This window comes from Leptonotus elevatus, chromosome 4, assembly GCF_054856555.1.
Source record: "Leptonotus elevatus isolate MCC_2025b chromosome 4, RoL_Lele_1.0, whole genome shotgun sequence".
In the NCBI taxonomy this organism is placed as follows: Eukaryota; Metazoa; Chordata; class Actinopteri; order Syngnathiformes; family Syngnathidae; genus Leptonotus; species Leptonotus elevatus.
This window is the reverse complement of record NC_141242.1, coordinates 16509013-16526902: the sequence shown is the minus strand read 5'-3', so window position 1 is coordinate 16526902 and position 17890 is coordinate 16509013. Positions and strand designations below refer to the sequence as shown.

The following is a 17890-nucleotide window of genomic DNA, read 5'->3' as shown; positions in this document are numbered from 1 at the left end:
AAATTAGTAAAAAATAAATGCAAATATTCAGAGCTGGGCACTTCTATTAATCGTCATTTTTCTTACTTGACGACGACCACCTTTCGGAAAGTGCACAATGACGCAAAGCCTCGTAAAAATACATAGAGTGAGCACTGACTAAAGCAGGTTTACATCCATCGATCAGGGTGAAAACAGATATACCGCTGCGGTGTTGCACTTTTTTTTTTTTTAGATATGTTCAAATTTGCCATATGATCCCATTAAGATTTTCAGATGAGGGGGTAAAAACAACAACAACACGGAAGCAGTGCGCAGCGCCGCGCTTTGCTCTTCCCCGTTGCCATGGTGACTTGACGAATCGGGCCTCCGTTGATGTGGTCTTTTTAGTGTCGTGGCAACGCCAGGTGAAACTACTCTGCGTTGATATAACTAGCTCAAATTAGCTGTCCTGGAACAGAAAATGCACATGCCTTGGATATGTGTCTGGTGAGAGTTGGACTGTCGTTTATCACCGATTATGTTCATAACCTAATGGAGTGAATTTCTAGGCACAGCAAAGTCATTGGGAGGTCCAGTTTGGCGGCCTCAGTATTGCATCTCTTTTTTTTGCAGATGATTTGGTACAGTTGGCTTCAACGAGACACAATTTCCAACTCTCACTGGAGTGGCTCACAGCCATGTGTGAAGCAGTTGGGATGAAAATCAGCAACTTCAAATCTAAAACTATGGTCCTCAGTTGGTAACGAGATGGGAATGAGATCCTGCACCAAGTGGAGGAGCATCTTGGACTCTGAGGTGAGGGAAGAATGGTTGTAGATTCTGCAGTGATGGTTAAGAAGATTCACCAAACGATCTTCGTTCCTATCCTCATCTATGGTCACGAGTTGGAGGTCGTGACCGAAGTTTCCTTCACAGGGTATCCGGGCTCTCTTTTAGACATATTGTAGGCGAGAAGGGGCTTGGAACATTGAGAGGAGCCAAATGAGGTGGTTTGGGGGTCTGGTTAAGCCATCTAGACACCTCCCTGGTGGTATTGCAGATAGAGAGACTGGAGAGCTGGAGAGACTGTGTCCCGGCTGGCTCAGGAACAGTACACCTTGGGATTTTCCCAAAAGAGCTGGACGAAGTGGCTGGGGAAAGGGAAGTCTGGGCTTCCCTGCAAAAACAGTTGTCTCTGCGACCCAACCCCGGATAAACAGAAGAAAATGGATGAATGGATGGACAGATGGATGGTTTAGATACATTTTCAGGTGTTTATTTATTTTTTTTATAAAGCGTGCTGTAGCAAATTAGGATAAGTTTATAGTCAAACTACATCACAAAATGAGTTGATGATAAACCATTGTGCTTTGTTTGAGATTTACAATGGAAGGATTTGAACAGATGTCATCTGTCAAAATTAGGGTAGCAACAGTCAGGTAATGATGCATTTCAAGGGACAGAAACAGGTGCCACTGTAGCTTCTAAAGACTTTCTTCTATTAATTATGTACAGATCCATTCACTGCCTAAGGTGTGCACACGCTACATAGTATGCACATTACACAAAAGCCCATCTTTAGCTGCACAGCAGGTTTCAACGATGCTTTGAATGAATGCCCTCAGGTGGCCTGAACGGTTGATTTTCTTCCCCACGCTGAATTCCTACAGATGTAGCAATTGTTAGAAAATAAAGACAAAAACACATTCATCTGACATCATGTAGTAACGGGAGAAAAGTCAGCAATTCAGCTCTGTAAGCGTCAGTTTAGGCACACAGGTGTCGCACACTTTTCAAGCCTTAACGCTTTTCCAGGCACTTGTGGTTTCAGCCTTTTGTTTTTCACAGCTCGAGTGGTCTGTCAGCCGCTCAGCACAAAAACATTATGTTAATGAGTGAGCATACATCTGCTTCAAGTTCAGTTTTTCTCCTGATGTTTAAGCATGTTACTTCTTTTCAACTCTCAGCTGATCAGACAGATGGGTGGACAGACAGCTTTTTCATCATCTCATAAAACAGCATCATAGTTGAATAATATGTAGACACACTCCAGTGGCCCATACACAATATACAGATTTCAATCAGCAGGTGAATAAGATACAAACGTGCACAAATGACAAGCCTTCAAGAAATAATTCTATTAAAATGTACGTGAGTCTGTTTGGCTTTCTGGCAGTTTTTAAAGCCTGCAATTAATGTTGGTGCCAGAAATGAGCACAACCTTAAGGGATGAGCAGAAGGAAGACAGAAGAAGCTTTGAGTGAGGGTAAACACAACAGTGGGGGAAAAAAACGCAAATTGGAGAACACTTAAACAAAGTGTTTAATTGAATGCAACGGAATCTAGGCTGCGCAACAATAAATGCTGCATACTAATACAGTACACATTTAAAAAATACGCTGGAAATTTTTTTTTGTCAAAAATGAGTTAATTCAAGATTAAATGATGTTTTTGAAAGCGGTTGGAAACACTTATTTATCACAACACTGCCATGAGTATTCAGGGTTTCATAATTATATTAATTAGGCTTTACATAATCAGAATTGTTGAGGCCAATCATCATTCACACCGATCACGAGATAGAGAAATATGTCTAATTAAATGACTTTTTCGTTTACTGTATATTTTTTAAAAGTTAGGCTTTACGCGATCGTTTTGGGTGCAATCAGCTATCGATGAGTTTGGGGGAAAATAAAACGATATTTGATCACAGATTCACTCAGAGGCTGGAGAAATGTATCTGTTTAAGAAACTTGTATATTTACTTCACAGTCGACCACTGCCATAGTGAAAATGTTTGTATAATTAGCGCCCATTGAAATGCACTGGGGGGGGGGGGGGGGGTTATCAATTTAACTCCAAAAATTATTTTTTTTTTTAATAAAATAAAAACGTTGATAAACATTAAATATGACATGTATTTTTCACATTTTTCCAACATCTCCTTCTCTGCCATTAAAGGTATCATTCAGTTGTCATGTATTTTTTTTTAATCAGGAAAATGAGGCACGCATTATCAATTTCATCCATTTGTTTTTCAGAAATCAGAAAACAACTAACTAAAATCCGCCTCTTCAGAATTCCAAAATAGCCAACTGGCCAATTTTGATCCAGTCGATCAGATTGGTGTAAAGTGTAATAATAATAGGTGGCATGCAAATTGCTGTTTAACATTAAAGGAGCATTGTAGATTTGTTTGTTTGGTTTTTTTTTACTTGCGACTGCCACCTCTGGCCTAAAGCGTAACTGCAGCCTCTGTGTAAAGCTCATAAAGCTCAAGAAACTGTGGAGTGTTCACCCTGAAAGAAAATTAATTATTTAGCTGTTGTCCAATTTTTGTAAGACACACTTTATTTATGTGCCCCATTGTGGAAAATAAGCAAGTCAAAATAAATAAACAAGCAGACTGTGGACATTAGGGCTTTTTTTTTTTTTCAATCATCTCTCAACATATTTAAACATCTGAATTTAGACTGCGCAACAAAATCTGTCTCTGCTTTTCTTAGCTTCTTCGGTGCATTTGATCTGTGGCTGTACCTCTGAAGTGACTTGATAAACGCATTGAGGCAGCGCCGCCAATGAGCAGCAGTCACACACTGTTAACCTCAAGATCTGGAAGTGTTTGTGAGTCAACGAAGCTTCACAAACTCACTGCCAGTGTCTGCTTTTGTCAAAGGTAGGCTATATAAAGAGTGATTAGGTGTAGCTTAGTGATCTTAAAATTCACAGTAAAGTGAGCTAAAGGTCTCAACGCTCTTGTCTCCTCGCCGGGGCTGCAAGGTAAGCGCATTAAAATTGATTTGGAATAACTGGAAGTTATGAGGTTACAAATACGCATGGTTACTTTAGTCAGTTGAGTGTATTAGCATAAACATTCGTATTATAGACATTGTATACAAACATGGCAGAATCATAAACAGAGGAATGCTACAAATAAATGTCCTTTTGGTAATGAAGTGTTTTCTTTAGTCATTTTGTTTGTCTAGCAGCTGTAATTCAGTAATGATAAACCAAACTTTAGATCAAGCTGATAAAATTTTAATGACTTGTTGCTCCTGTAAGAGATCACTGTAAATACAGCCAATTTATAAGCAACACTGTATGGCTAAAAGAAAATCAATTCATTCAACATTGTTAGCTTATAAAGATGATTCGAGGTAGAATAACGAAGTTGCTTATCTGATATCCAGACATTATTATTATTAGTAGTAGTAGTAGTAGTAGTAGTAGTAGTATTATTATTATTATTATTATTATTATTATTATTATTATTATTATTATTATTATTATTATTATTATTATTATTATTATGGGCATCCTCATTTACTTTGTATGTACACTCAACAAAAAAAACACTTTTGTTTTTGCTCCCATTTTTTATTAGATGAACTCAAATATCTAAAACTTCTTCCGCATACACAATATCACCACTTCTCTCAAATATTGTTCACACATCAGTCTAAATCTGTAATAGTGAGCAGTTCTCCTTTGCGGAAATAATCCATCCCACCTCACAGGTGTGCTATTATATCAAGATGCCGATGAAACACCATGATTAGTAAAAGTAAAAGGCCACTGTGAAAGGTTCAGGGGGGTGGGGGGTGTACTGGTTTTCTGAGTCCCCAGCCCCCCCCCCCCCCCCCCCCCACACACACACACACACAATTAAACGAAACTGCACCTTTCAGTGCTGTGGGCAGTCTAAGGCACACCTGTGCACTAATGTTGGTGTCTAATCAGTAGTGATGGCAAAATAAAGCTTCCTGAAGCACTTGTGATATTTTGTGACTCCTCTAGATGGCACTCTTGGTTGAAAGATGCAGTGGAAATGTAATCAATTTCCTTTGCACTAGCCTTCATATTTAAACCAAGAGCACCATCTAGGGGAGTCAAAAAATATCACAAGTGCTTCATGAAGCTTCATTTTGCCATCACTACTAATCAGCAACTTGATATGGCACACCGGTGAGGTGGAATGAATTAACTCGGCAAAGGAGAAGTGCTCACTATCACAGATTTAGACTGGTTTGTGAACAATATTTGAGAGAAATGTTGATATTGTGTATGTGGAAAAAGTTTTAGATCGTTGAGTTCATCTCATAAAATATGGGAGCAAAAACAAAAAGTGTTGCATTTCTATTTTTTTTAGGTAAAAATTGCAGCATCAGTAAACGCATATTAATCCCTCTTTATTCAGTCTGAATAACTTGTGGCATAGTCCGCTCTGAACAAAAAAAGGCACCACAACTGTGGTTGATTCTAATTAAAATTTTATTGTAATGTCTGTATTTTATATATGAGTTTCAGTTTTTATGACGTTATTAAGATCAGACAGGGAACCATTATGTTGATCATTATGATGATGATGGCGAGGAAGTTATTTTAAAAAGCGATGAGAACAAACAACATCTGTTTGTGCACGCGTGCGTACATGTGTGTAAACGTGTGTGTTTGTGCGTGCGTTGTTTTGAAGCAGACACCTGCACCCAGGATGACTCTGCAACCATTAAATCCAGTAAACTGCGCAGGCCTCCTGCAACCTGGCTGTTCTCTTCTACAGCTTGATGGTGAAGTTCTCCTGTTTGGCCAGAAAGGATGGCCAAAGCGCTCATGTCCGACAGGAGTCTTTGGTGTGCGCTTGAAACACAGTGAGCTCAGGTTGAGAGCCATCTCTTTCTCCAATGACTCCCAATACCTTCCTCCTTTGCGCTTTCCTGCCGTCTGCCGCCTCGATCCGCACGATGGTCTTCCGGAGAGTTATCTCATCCACGGCGGCCGCACACCCAACAATGACATCTCGTCAAGTCTTTATGCACTTAGCACGGATAGTCGCGGCTGCAATCGCAAACTGACCCTGCGGTGTCAGGAGAAAGAACTGGTCGGTGAAGTACCAGGCGCCAGATACGGACACACGGTCAGTGTCGTTCAGAGCAGAGGAAAGACAGCTTTTGTGGTTTTCGGTGGAAGGTCCTACATGCCCGCGAAAGAGAGGACTTCGGAGAACTGGAACAGTGTCGTTGACTGTCCTCCTCAAGTGTTCTTGTTCGACATGCAATTTAGTTGCTGTTCTGCTTACACTTTTCCAGAGCTCAGTGATGGGCAGTCTTTCCATGTGGCCCTTGCGAGAGACGACCGAGTATACATTCTTGGTGGTCACTCTTTGAAATTCAACGGCCGACCACCTCGGCTCTTCCGTCTGCACGTCGAGCTCCTTCAAGGTTGCCCGGTATTGTCGTGTGAGCTTCTCAACTTTGGCCTGTCCATCTCAAGTGCTATAATCACTCGCACGGGCCCTGCTCACAAATATATTATCTTAGGAGGATATCAGTCAAGCTCTCAGAAAAGAATGGAGTGCAGCACTGTCATTCTAGACGAGAAGGGGATTCACATTGAGCCTCTTGAACCGCCAACATGGACCCCAGATATCGTTCATAGTGGAACTTGGTACGGCGGTGCTGCAGGGGAACAAAGTATGTTGCTAGCGGTGCCAACAGAGGGCAGGCCGTGCCAAACAAATATGCATTACTTCTATCTAGTAAACTTCCAGAAAGAGGCCGACAGCAAAGAAGACAGCCAGGAGCTGACTGATTATGACAATTCCACTCCTCTTGAAGATTCAGACGAGCTCTATTTTGGTCGAGAGACTCAAGAGCTCGAGGCTAGTAGTGAGAGTGAAGGTAATACCTACAATGAGAAGGATGAGGAAGATGAGTCCCAATCAGGCTATTGGATCAAATGTTGTCGTGGTTGTCAGCTGGACCTGAATACATGGGAGCCATATTACTCCACTGAGCTCCAATGGCCAGCCATGATCTTTTGCTCCAAAGAAGGGTCAGGACACTGGGTCCATGCCCAGTGCATGGAGCTACCTGAGACCCTGTTATTTAAACTCTCCCAGGGAAACAAAAAATACTTCTGTCTCCAACACGGGGGTCTTCCTAACCAGGAGATGACCCCACCTCAAAAGGGCATACCGCTAATGCGTACCCCTTTAAAAGTTAAACAAAAGAAATCTCACACAGCCCTCAAGATGTCCAGAGCCAAAAAAGGTGTTTTCAGAAGACTTTTTGATTAACAAGCTTAGGTTGGGAAGTGACAGTTGAGGATGACCATGTCTTAAATGAGTCTTTGTCATGTATAGCAGGGATCAACAACCTTTTTAAAGCTGAGAGAAACTTCTTTTGTCGTGATTTACGCCGAGGCCTACCAGTTACATACACATTTCTGAAATAACGAATTTGCTCAAACTACCTTTAATATTGTTATTGTTATTTTGCCGTTATTAATAACTAATGATTCAGTCATTTCTGCCAGTGTTTGCATTTTCAAATGATCACTTCTACAACATTCCTAGGAAATCACAATGTCCTATAACTGGTTAACTGTTCTTAGAACAGGCCCGCCGCCCCATTTTGGTGACCCCTGACAGTAAAAACAACAGTAAACAGTAAACAGTGAGACAGTAAAAAAAGAAAAAGATTACAAAGATAAAACTGAAATATTAAACTACATTGAGTGTTAAAGCTAACACATGTATGTCACAAGTGTTACATTCTGTCAGTAATAGTGTTTTATTATGCATTTGTGATTACATAAAAATTATGAAAATGACTCTTGATGGTAGTTTTTTTCCTTGCCTTTGTGTTGTATGTGACGTTAAATCAAAAATGTTCATACTGTATATTGAATCTTTTAATCAGAACATAAACAGTTGTTGTCATAACAGTATTACATTTTACCTCTAACTTTCTGTACTGAATCAAACAATAACAGGAGAATATAAACTCAAATGTATTTATTAAGACAAAGAAAATAAACCATACATAATTACTCAATGCATTTGACCAAAGGGTATGTTAAGAAACACAATTACAATTGTTTCTGTTGACCTTTTATGACAATTGGTCTGCAGATTAATTTAGTGTAAAGGGGATATATAAAATGACAAACCCAAGTAATGTTTATTAAGAAAAGAAAATTGTTAAGTTTCAATTCCGCTGATGTTGATGTTCACTTTTATTAGATTTTTAATTTCAAGACTGTTTGCAATTTTAAGACTGTTTGCTTGCTTGTATGTTCCCAGTGACCTCAGTGAATTTATGATGAATAACATTTTCTTAAGGATTATTACTTCTATGGAAAACAAATTAATAAATCAACAAAAGAGTGGTTGTGTGTATGTGATCGCAATAAAGAACTTGAAAAGTGTGTGGCTTTGGCTTCTTACCAATGTCTTTGTTCCTCATCTACCGTCTACACTGTTGCAAGTAGCTAAGAAGAAAAACAATTGCAGAATACATGCCAAATGTATTGATCAATATATTTTTTTTAAATCCCAATTAATCCAAACCATTACTCAATTCATGTATCTAAGTGGTATGAAAACAAACACAATGACATAATTTTCCGTATCTGTGAAAGTTTACTATAAAAGAAAAATACTGTACAACTGAATTTAGTTTAAATATGTAGTGCAGTGGTGTCCAAACTACGGACCAGGGGCCATTTGTGGCCCACTATCAATTTTTTGGCAGCCTTCAGCATACACTTAAAATAATTTTTGACATTATTGCCCTCAATGCTTTTAAAGATGCATTGTGTCTTTTAAAAATGGAATGTTAAAGCTTTTTCTACATCATGCCTGCTCCACCATTGCCCAGATGAATACGAAGAGCCCTGACTGTTTTACTCTGACTGCACCTATCAGCTTTTATCTTACCTTTATAGTATAGTGTGCGTACCCTCACACTCCACAGTTTCCTTGGGGAGGGGAGGCGTGCAGTTTTTCTTACCTCATTTGAAGTCATGTCTTTGTTTGTCAACTGTGGCTGTCGCTTTAAGATCGTGCACATACTCGCACGCGCCCCATGAACGAGCCAGACACATATGTTGCAGTTACGCTTTGGGCCAGAGGTGGCAGTAGCGAGTAAAAAAGTGACAAACTGCACAAAGATCCTTAAAATAAAATTTAAAAAAAGTGGGATGTGTAGTCGAAAACGGGAATGGGAACTATCACTACCACTACTAATAAACTTCTAGATATATAAAGACACACATACATTTACAGCTAAAGTAGTAACTAGTAACAATGTTTCTTCATAACACTTCGCAGAATCAATATAATTCAGATTTAGAAGCAAAAATGGTTTCCTCCACTTTCTGTTTAGTGTCAAGCTGCTACTCAAAGGAGGGGCAACTCTATTCCAGGGTGATAATGGGCCGCGGGCTACCCCAATACCTACAAAAAGTCCTAGACTATTTGCCTTAGTACTTATAGCAAATTATATAAACAATGTATAACTGCTAAAAGTAAAAATATAAATCAATAACATTAAATTACAGGTTGCCCTTGCATCGTTCTATTGTATGTGGCCAATGGAGAAAAAAGTTCAGAGAACCCCCATGTAGTGGAAATGCTGAAATAAAGAAATAATTACTTGAGAGAGAAGTTTGAATTGTGTTATCTTTATTAAAAAAGAAGAAGAAAACAAATTCAAAACAGTTTCAACTTTTAATTTATTGTATAAACCTGGTGTGCAAACTGATATGTAATATAATGGAGAAGGGAAACGGAAACTGAGGAAAGCTAAGATGGAAATGTTTGCGAATCATCCATCACCGATTTACTCGTACTTGGAAATGCAATTTATTTTGGCAAAACACAACTACGAGACAAGCCGTCATAAAATGCATTCTAAAAGATGATGTCTGCTGAGGCCAGTGACAGCCACGCTGGTAAATTTTTGCACTTATGACAGTAAAATGGAATCAAACATCCAATAAAATAAGAAAACAAAATTGCTTGTCGCACCCCTAAATGTCAAGGGCGGGAAAAGACAACGCAATCAATCAAAGAAATAAAGTTGCTAACAAACTCAGTTTACACAGCATCCTTCTGTCCCTCCTCCATCTTAAGCCACTGTGATGAAGAAATGTCAAAAGAGGAAAACTGCAGTTTTATACTGAGCTAAAGAAAAATCCCTGCTCAAGACACTGCTGGATGTTTGGCTTTAAAATGCATTTTCATGATTCATGAAAAAGGCCAGTATATGCCTTATTTTATGCCAAGGTGTCGAATAAGCATGATGTATCATCTAATGTGCACAAAATAAAATAAAATCAAAAGGATAAAAATCGTTTCAAAGTGACCCGGCATATTCCACCCTCCCGGGTGACAGGATAAAGCAATAAATTAATCTTTTGCAGAGGACAGTCACGAAACAAAGAGCATTAAACTCCCTGTGATTGTGTTTTTCCCCCATTCAAAATGATATCAAAATATGGTGGCCACATATATGGTCATCTTAACACATTTTGCCCACTATAACTTACACCATTTTCATCTACTTCCATAACTATCCACTCGATAAATTCATAAAAATGTCACATCCCAGCAATACAATAAACTAAGCCATATTTCACACATAGCTAAAAAAGAAATACAAATCAAAAACATACTGCTTATACCTCCACAATAACATACATTTAATAAAGTCCAACAGTCTAAACATTGTCGGTCCAAGTCCAACATTAATAAACAATAAATGAATGAATAAATAAACTTTAAATGGGCAAATCCCTGGAAAAAAAAAGAGTTTTTACCAGAATAAGTTCTAAAAGAAAAACTAGGCACATAGAACATATTGTAAAGAAATTTGGGGGGTGGGAGGGTGACTTCCCCTTTGATCAATCAAATCTTCAGGCTTAATTTCACACACACAAAATTCTCAAAAATCAATGAGCTCCTGGGAGATACTTTCACTGTCCTGGATTTCTGCTGTGTCAATGGTTGCTTGCATATTTTTTGCTGAGCACTTATGAGCCTCCATAAACTTCTGCAAGTACTTTGATGTGTAGAGCCAGTGATGTTTCAAGACATCCTCAAGCTCAAAAGCTTTCGACTGACGTGCATTCATCTTGCGGAAACGCCGGAACAGTTTGTTTGCTGACTCATTCCCCTCACTTGCCCAAGCACCGATAGAGCCATCTCGCTCTATGATTTCAGGGACATGTGCCAGGGTCTTATGCAGGTAATTGGTTATTTTGCCATTGTACCTGTATTTAAAGGTTGTGGAAATGAGGTCAGCGAAACTCTGGGAGTTAAAGGTGTAGCGGCAGAGCTGGTCAGGACACTCCTTGGCTGGGCAGGTGGAGCGCCACACCGGCTTCATCTGGAGGTACAGCCTCATCAGCTCCCTCAGGGCCTCCCTCCTCTCCTCTGAGGGCACCAGCTCACACACCACATGCACAGCCTCCATGGTCATTAGCTTACGGGCGTAGTTGCCATTCATCCTCATCACTGGTTTGAGCTTCAGCTTCTGCCTCAGTTCTTTATCCAGGGCTGCCCGCCAGCTGCGCCGTTCCTCCCGGCTGGGATTTTCTTTTCGATATACCTCCCCTATTTCGTCCTGGAAAATTTTGTAGAACTCAGTGGAATTTCCAATGTCACAGTGTAAGGCGTCGAGTGTGGATTGGGTCTCCATGAAGGGCTTGGCAGAGACGCCTTTGACTCTGTCCCGCAATTCCTCTATAGACTCAGAAAATGGGTTGGTTCGCCAGATTTCATAACGTGCCAGGTTCTCATCATGACTGCGGGTGACGGAGTGGAGCACTATGTTTTTAGAGGCCTCCACACGGCTGGAGTCACACAGTGTACACACGTAAGTGGACCCAGAGGCTTCCAATCCCTCTAATTCACGTACCATCTTTTCATCGTATCCCGAGCCTCTGAAATGGAAGCGGAAAGATCGAGGCAGGCCAGCTATGGACAGGATGAGCCTGCTCTCCTTCATTGCTTTACGCTCTGCAACCACGGGTGCCAAGACAGCTGTGAGTGTCTCGTGGTCAGCTTCATCCACAAACATCAGACAGAGGGGCTTACAGGACAATTCTGAGTTTGGCTTTGGCTCAGTGAAGATTGTCACCTCCTGCTTATTATCTTCACCAAGCCATATAGAAATAGACATAACAGTGAAAGAGAAGCGAACAGCTTTCTCAGGAACAACTGGCCCTCCGCCATGCTTTTCACTGACATCTCCCATGCCGTCACAAGATTCTTTGATCATAACACTGAAGCCTAGGGTACAGGCACTGTCTTCCAACCCGCTCTTTCTCAACCCTTCCACAATGTCCTCCTCCAGATCCTTTACTGCTGACACCAGAGCCACATCGTAGCGGAATCGTCGTGTGACGGTGTCAGATGGTGAGTCATCCAAAGAGGACGTCCATCCAGAAAGCCCATTTATGATACCGACATTGCAAGATGAAGACACGTTCTTGAGAGCTGGCTGCCATTCAAACTGGTGAAAGCCAGGGAGAAGCTCTTTCTCCGCAGCTCGCAAAGTGTGTAAGGATTGAAAGATCTGGTGGCCGCTGGTGGCTTTGACAGTGCGGTACACTTTGTGGTATTGGCTGCAGCTCAAGAAAGTGTTGACCCGGATGGCCAAACACACAGCTGGATGCAAAGCAAAGCCTCTGCCTGCAGATAGGGACAAATTAAAAAGTTTCAGTCAAACACAGAAAGTGGCAAAATAAAACAAACAACAAAGGATAAGAGAAAATAATACTAAGAGAATTATTCAACACCAAACTGTGAATCTCGAACTTTAAAAAGAGCTGCAGAGACAAACTTTTTCTCATTGATAAGTGGTGTCGTTCCTACCGAAGCGCAGCGAGACCAGGAATGTGTCATTGCCCAAAGCACACAAATACATGGATGAACAATGTAATATTTCCTTATTTCTAAATGTCATAATGGGCTAGAGGGTGAAACAATAAAGCCACTGAAAAGATGAGATGTATTGGCTACAGATGAAAACAGACACCAGCTGGTTTCAATTCCCAAATGGGGACATTGGTGCTGTCTGTGTCATTTGCAAATACAAGGGCTGCTGATGTTGTTCTCATTCTAACAGGCCCTTCACATGAGTTGTTATCCTATATCAAAAGGGGTGTGAAAATGAAAGTCTGACATTTAGGGCGAAAGATAGAGAGAGCTCAAGAAAATCAGGAAGGGCCAACAATGTCAGTTTAATAGACGGAGATGGACAAGCATGAAAAACGGTCCAATCAAAAGCACAGAAAATATTCTGTCCTAAAAAGTGAACTTTTCAACTCATTGTTAATTAAAGGATGAGTGCAGCCCTCAGACTGTGGCAGAAATTAATGAGCTCTAATTAATTTGTTTGTGTCTGTCTTTTGTGCTAAGGGGGGTGTACACGGCTTGAAGTTGAACAGGGGACTGATTCATAGTCGCTTACCTTGCATCGTGACCTCCAGCTCATCTGCCATCCGGTGTTCATTGGCAGATCTCAGTGCCAGCAGATACAGCGTCAGACACACAGACTTCAGGTCGCCACCTTCCTCTTTATCTGCAAACCGCCTCACCTGGTTCTTCAGATCCCTCAGTCGATGCTTCTGGGCACGCCGCGTGAGGGATAGCAAGTGCTGGCGAGGCCTCCCTCCTTTATTGGTTATCAGGTAGTTGTCGAGTTGTGATGATTGCTGTCTCGCATCGCGCTCTTCCACATCATGGCTCATACAGTGAGCTTTAAATGAGTCTAGCCTTATTTGCTGACCGCAGCCATCTCTTGGGCAGAGCAAAAGCAGAGAATACAGGACTAACAGAAAAGTTTTTGCAGGAGGAATGAGGTCATCGCAGGAACAGGGTAAGTTGCAGACAGGACAGTGAGGCCCTACAAAGTTTTTGTATTTTGTAATGCAGTTGTGGCAGAAGAGGTGCCCGCAGGGGGCTTGAACTGGGTCAGAGAGCAGATGGTCACACACCGTGCAAGTGAAAGAACAGAGGAAGTCAACAGGGAAATTCTCAGACATAAGCTTGCTACTCAGGTGTTCGTTCTGACAGTGAGTGATAGTCCTCATCCAGTGCTCCCTTTGGACACTGGGACTTGTCCACGTCTTAAGGACAGCACCATGAATGTGGCCGCCAAATGGTTTCAGAACTCGACTCTCCCCACTGACAGTGATGTGGTTGTAGTCCAACCTGGTTCTTTTCGCTAAGCTTTGAATCTTGGGAGTAGATTTTCTCCTTTTTCTGCCAGTCTTGTGAAGTAATTGTTTCTTGGGTAAGCACAGGTGGCAGTCGGCACGATGAGGTTTCCATTCAGGGACTTTTGTCTTGGAAAAATTGCAGACACCCCCTCCCCGTATGGCAGTCATCCAGCAGCGATGGCAGAAGGAAAGAGGGTGGATGGATTCTGTGTCTTCTGTCACATCCACTTTAAAGACTTTGTTGATGACTTCTGGCCATTTTGTAGATCTACAGCCCATTTTGCGTAGGGAATTCTTGCTGTCGCTATCCAGAACTGCGTGAACATCATGGAATGGGCCACTGATTTTCCTTAAAACGATTCCGCAAAAACGACACAGACATCTTCAAAAGAAAACAACAATTAGTACTGTTTCCCACAAAGAGAGATCAAAGATAGCATAACATCAAGAAAGGGTTTAAAATTAATGAATCACCTGAGGTGGTTTATGTGGTTGTCGATTTCTGCTAGCTTCAAATCCATCCTATGGTCAGGTTCAACAACTCCTATGCGTTTTGCTTCGAGGCACAATTTCATAACACTCCCCGTACTCATACCATTATCCAATTGTATATTTGGAGCTGCACACCTGTTCCGTGATATTGCTTCCTTCTCAGGCTCTGTCTCACTGGACGTAGGGGCCTTCTCCAAGGACTTCACTCTAAACAGTTTAAACTTCCACTGAGAGTACTTAGAGTAGGGATGGTTGAGCTCAGCCGGCATGGATGATCTGGGGCCATCTGTCTCCAGGCTTTCCTCTGTCATGATTGGAGTTAAGCCTAGGAGAGGGGAAATGGAAAGAATGAGGAGAGAAGTGAGATGAGAATGCATTCAAACGCTATGGGGTAAATAATCTGCACAAGCAAAACAGTATGGGAAGAAAAGTGCCTATATAAAAAACAGACTTAAGGATACAGAAGAATGATTTTAAGGTTTCAATGACTTCTTCGCCCCCCCCCCCCCCCCCCCCGAAGGGTCTTTTGACCTGGAGCCCTAAAATGTTTTACGTGAATCCTGTAAAACATACCCTAAATCCACTGAACAAGGTAATGAAGACTGACCTGCAGCACTGTGTTACACCAACATATTGAACACATGAAACAAACACTGTCTGATCGATAAAGGGGCCAAAATCGTCATTTCTCTCATCTCCAATCTTCCTGCTCTGGCAGCCTATGAGACTGTATTTCTTTGACAGGGAGAACTTGCTAAATTGGTCCTCTTATCCCTGCAAGACTGTCAATCATTTATATTTGTCATTTTCTAAGCTGGAGACAGGATCAGAGCCCCGGGAGCCATAAACTGCCTTTGTGAAGGCAGGGGGAAAATTGAAGACAGTTAAACTTATTTCACAATACATCGATATTGACTAGGGAGGTAAAGGGGAAAAGAAAACAAGAAGCCATCACACTCAATAGAGATCACAATGAATTATTCCAAGCACAACATTGTTCAGTTTAATGGCTCATAATTCAGCAGACGAGTGTTCATATGATTTATATAGACAAAATCAATGACACTGGTACAGAAGAGGTTAGGGCCAGTGAAGAGAAAGAAAAAAAAAAGTTTGGCAGAAATCTGACTTTTTTTCTCAGAATACCCACTTTAAAGTGAGAATTCTGCCTTTAACCTGAGAATTCTCACTTTAAAGTGAGAATTAGTGAGAATTCTGAGAATAAAGTCAGAATTCTGACTTTATTAGTGTTACTATTATTCTCACTTTAAAGTGAGAATCCTGAGAATAAAGTCAGAATTCTCACTTTAAAGTCAGAATTCCGAGATCAAAGTCAGAATTCTGCCTTTAAAGTGAGAATTCTGCCTTCAATCTGAGAATTCTGACACTTTAAAGTGAGAATTCTGAGAATAAAGTCAGTGTTACAATTATTCTCACTTTAAAGTGAGAATTCTGAGAATAAAGTCAGAATTCTGAGAATAAAGTACATCACGGTGTTTATCTTATTGTAGCTCAATTCTGTTAACACGTCAGATATGAAAGCAAAACAAAGTCAAAACAGTGGTGAATATTTAGTCTTACCACATTAAACAAATGGCACTCTTCCTGCAGCATCTCCTGTCTAACCAACTTTCAGTGTGTTCCCTGGAAAGCTCCTTCATTTCACAGCCCTTTATTTACATTGCATACTGAATTCTCTTTTGAGACAAACAGCTGAGCCTGTGTGCAAGAGATTCAGCTGGGCTCTTACCTTGTTTTTCAATCTCAATCTCCCCTGGGGCTTCTCTCTGCATGGGGGCACAAGGGAAGCCCTGGAGCTATAGACCTAAACACACTGCTGCATGTGTTTGTCTTTCACAGCTTGAGGCATCTGTTACCTGGAGTCAAAGCTCCATAGACTGGAATTGATGTTGTCTTTACTTTTGTGACTTGTATTTATACCCTTCCTTGTCAGGATCCCAACAGTCAACTATTGCCACCTGATGCAAGCAGCTGAAGAGGAAACAAAAAAAAAAAAAAAAAAAACAAGGTCAGAGCCACAGTTTACACATGTGCATAGTTTGGGCTGCAGACAAACAACTTTTCTAGCCCAATAAACAACACATTATGTGCAAATAAAGAATGGTAAAGATGTAAAATTTTCAAGGAGTTTTCTGCATATATTGCATTGCAAAAAGCTCTTTAGAAGTGTAATGATTAATTGATTAATCCACAACAAATCGATTGTCAAATTAATCAATTATTTTTGATAATGAATGAACGAATCGTTAAGGTACCTTTTTTTTTTTACTAAAATTGTCCAAACACTTGGAATTTTTGTTTCTCAACAATAAATATTATCCAATTAGTGTATTCCTTCATAAAATTTTACTTTTTTGTTGAACCAAAATAAACATTTGCTTTACTTTGGAAAACAATGATAATTTTTGTCTATTTTCTGACACGTTAACTCAAAACAGTAACTGAAAACTGAATCATAGTTCCTTTTTTGTTTATGCAATTTTGCACCGAAAATTTTAAATAATGCCAGTTTTTTTTTTTAACAAAGTAGGTTTCCTTTAAGACGATTCATCCATTAATCGACAAAATAATTGACAAATTAATCGATTATTAAAATAATCATTAGCAATTCTTACAAAGCCATGTTTGGTTGGCAATGAGGAAATTGGTTGCAAATGACAAATTGGACAGCAATAAAAAATAAATAAAAACCTGTAACAGAATCCAAAAGGTAGCCAGGCATCTCGCTGAAGAACATGGGGGCCTCATGTCTTTTTAAAATGTCATTTAAATGTCATGTCTGTTTGAAGATGGACCTTGTTCAGTCATATGTGACATAAAATATGCAGCATGCATTTGCACATGCAGTATGTTTTCTGCAACTTACATGTTTGACCTTCCAGGTTCAAATCTCGGCTCGAGCCTTTCTGCATGGGGTTGGTAGTCTGTTCTCCCCGTGCTTGCTTAAATTTCCGTCGACTTGTTCCAACATTCCAAAAACAGGCAAGCCATGGATCAGGAACAGGATTAGCTGTAGAAAATGGATGGATGACCTTACTGTCACTGAATTTTAACTTGACCTTAAATATCAAGTGGTATTGTGGTGACGTGAAGTTTGTAAGAGGATGTATTTCAAGCTTCTTCTTTTTTTATTGAACATTTTAAAATCTCCAATTTTGAAATTGTTGGTAATTAAAGATGACACCTCACACTTTATTTCCGTTTCCATTCCATTTTCAAAATGTAATTGCCCCTTCCCCAATGAATAACCGTGTGTTTTGTGCTAAATGCGGGAAAGTGAAAAGCAAGCTTTTCAGGCAAAGATAGCATCATTTGAAAAGCCAGATTGACATTCCATTTTATGACCAAGAGTATGTGGGTATTTTTAAAGCATGTGTTACTTTGCAGGACAAAATAACAAGACAAC

At 40.3% G+C, this 17890-nt stretch overlaps 2 protein-coding genes across 2 annotated transcripts; one reads left to right on the top strand and one right to left on the bottom strand.

Moving 5' to 3' along the window:
• The first annotated feature begins 5452 nt into the window (after window positions 1-5452).
• On the top strand, window positions 5453-7243 carry rag2 (recombination activating gene 2). Its single transcript, XM_086073927.1, has one exon. It carries the CDS (start codon window positions 5453-5455, stop codon window positions 7034-7036), a length of 1584 nt encoding a protein of 527 aa, XP_085930053.1. The 3' UTR covers window positions 7037-7243.
• Window positions 7244-10688: 3445 nt separating this feature from the next.
• Window positions 10689-16356, bottom strand: rag1 (recombination activating 1). The gene is made up of 4 exons (XM_086073630.1): window positions 16214-16356; window positions 14446-14788; window positions 13221-14353; window positions 10689-12439 (listed from the first exon to the last, which is right to left on the bottom strand). Exons 1-4 carry the CDS (start codon window positions 16254-16256, stop codon window positions 10689-10691), a joined length of 3270 nt encoding a protein of 1089 aa, XP_085929756.1. The 5' UTR covers window positions 16257-16356.
• Between the last annotated feature and the right edge of the window lie 1534 nt (window positions 16357-17890).

What these genes read in the sequence shown, in the direction of transcription:
- rag1 (XM_086073630.1), bottom strand. Translation starts at nt 16,256, where the DNA reads ATGCAGAGAGAAGCCCCAGGGGAGATTGAGATTGAAAAACAAG. An exon ending in AACCACATAAACCACCTCAG is followed by an intron (nt 14,354 to 14,445) that starts GTGATTCATTAA and finishes TTTCTTTTGAAG; the next exon opens with ATGTCTGTGTCGTTTTTGCG. An exon ending in GCTGGAGGTCACGATGCAAG is followed by an intron (nt 12,440 to 13,220) that starts GTAAGCGACTAT and finishes CCCTATCTGCAG; the next exon opens with GCAGAGGCTTTGCTTTGCAT.
- rag2 (XM_086073927.1), top strand. Translation starts at nt 5,453, where the DNA reads ATGACTCTGCAACCATTAAATCCAGTAAACTGCGCAGGCCTCCTGCAA.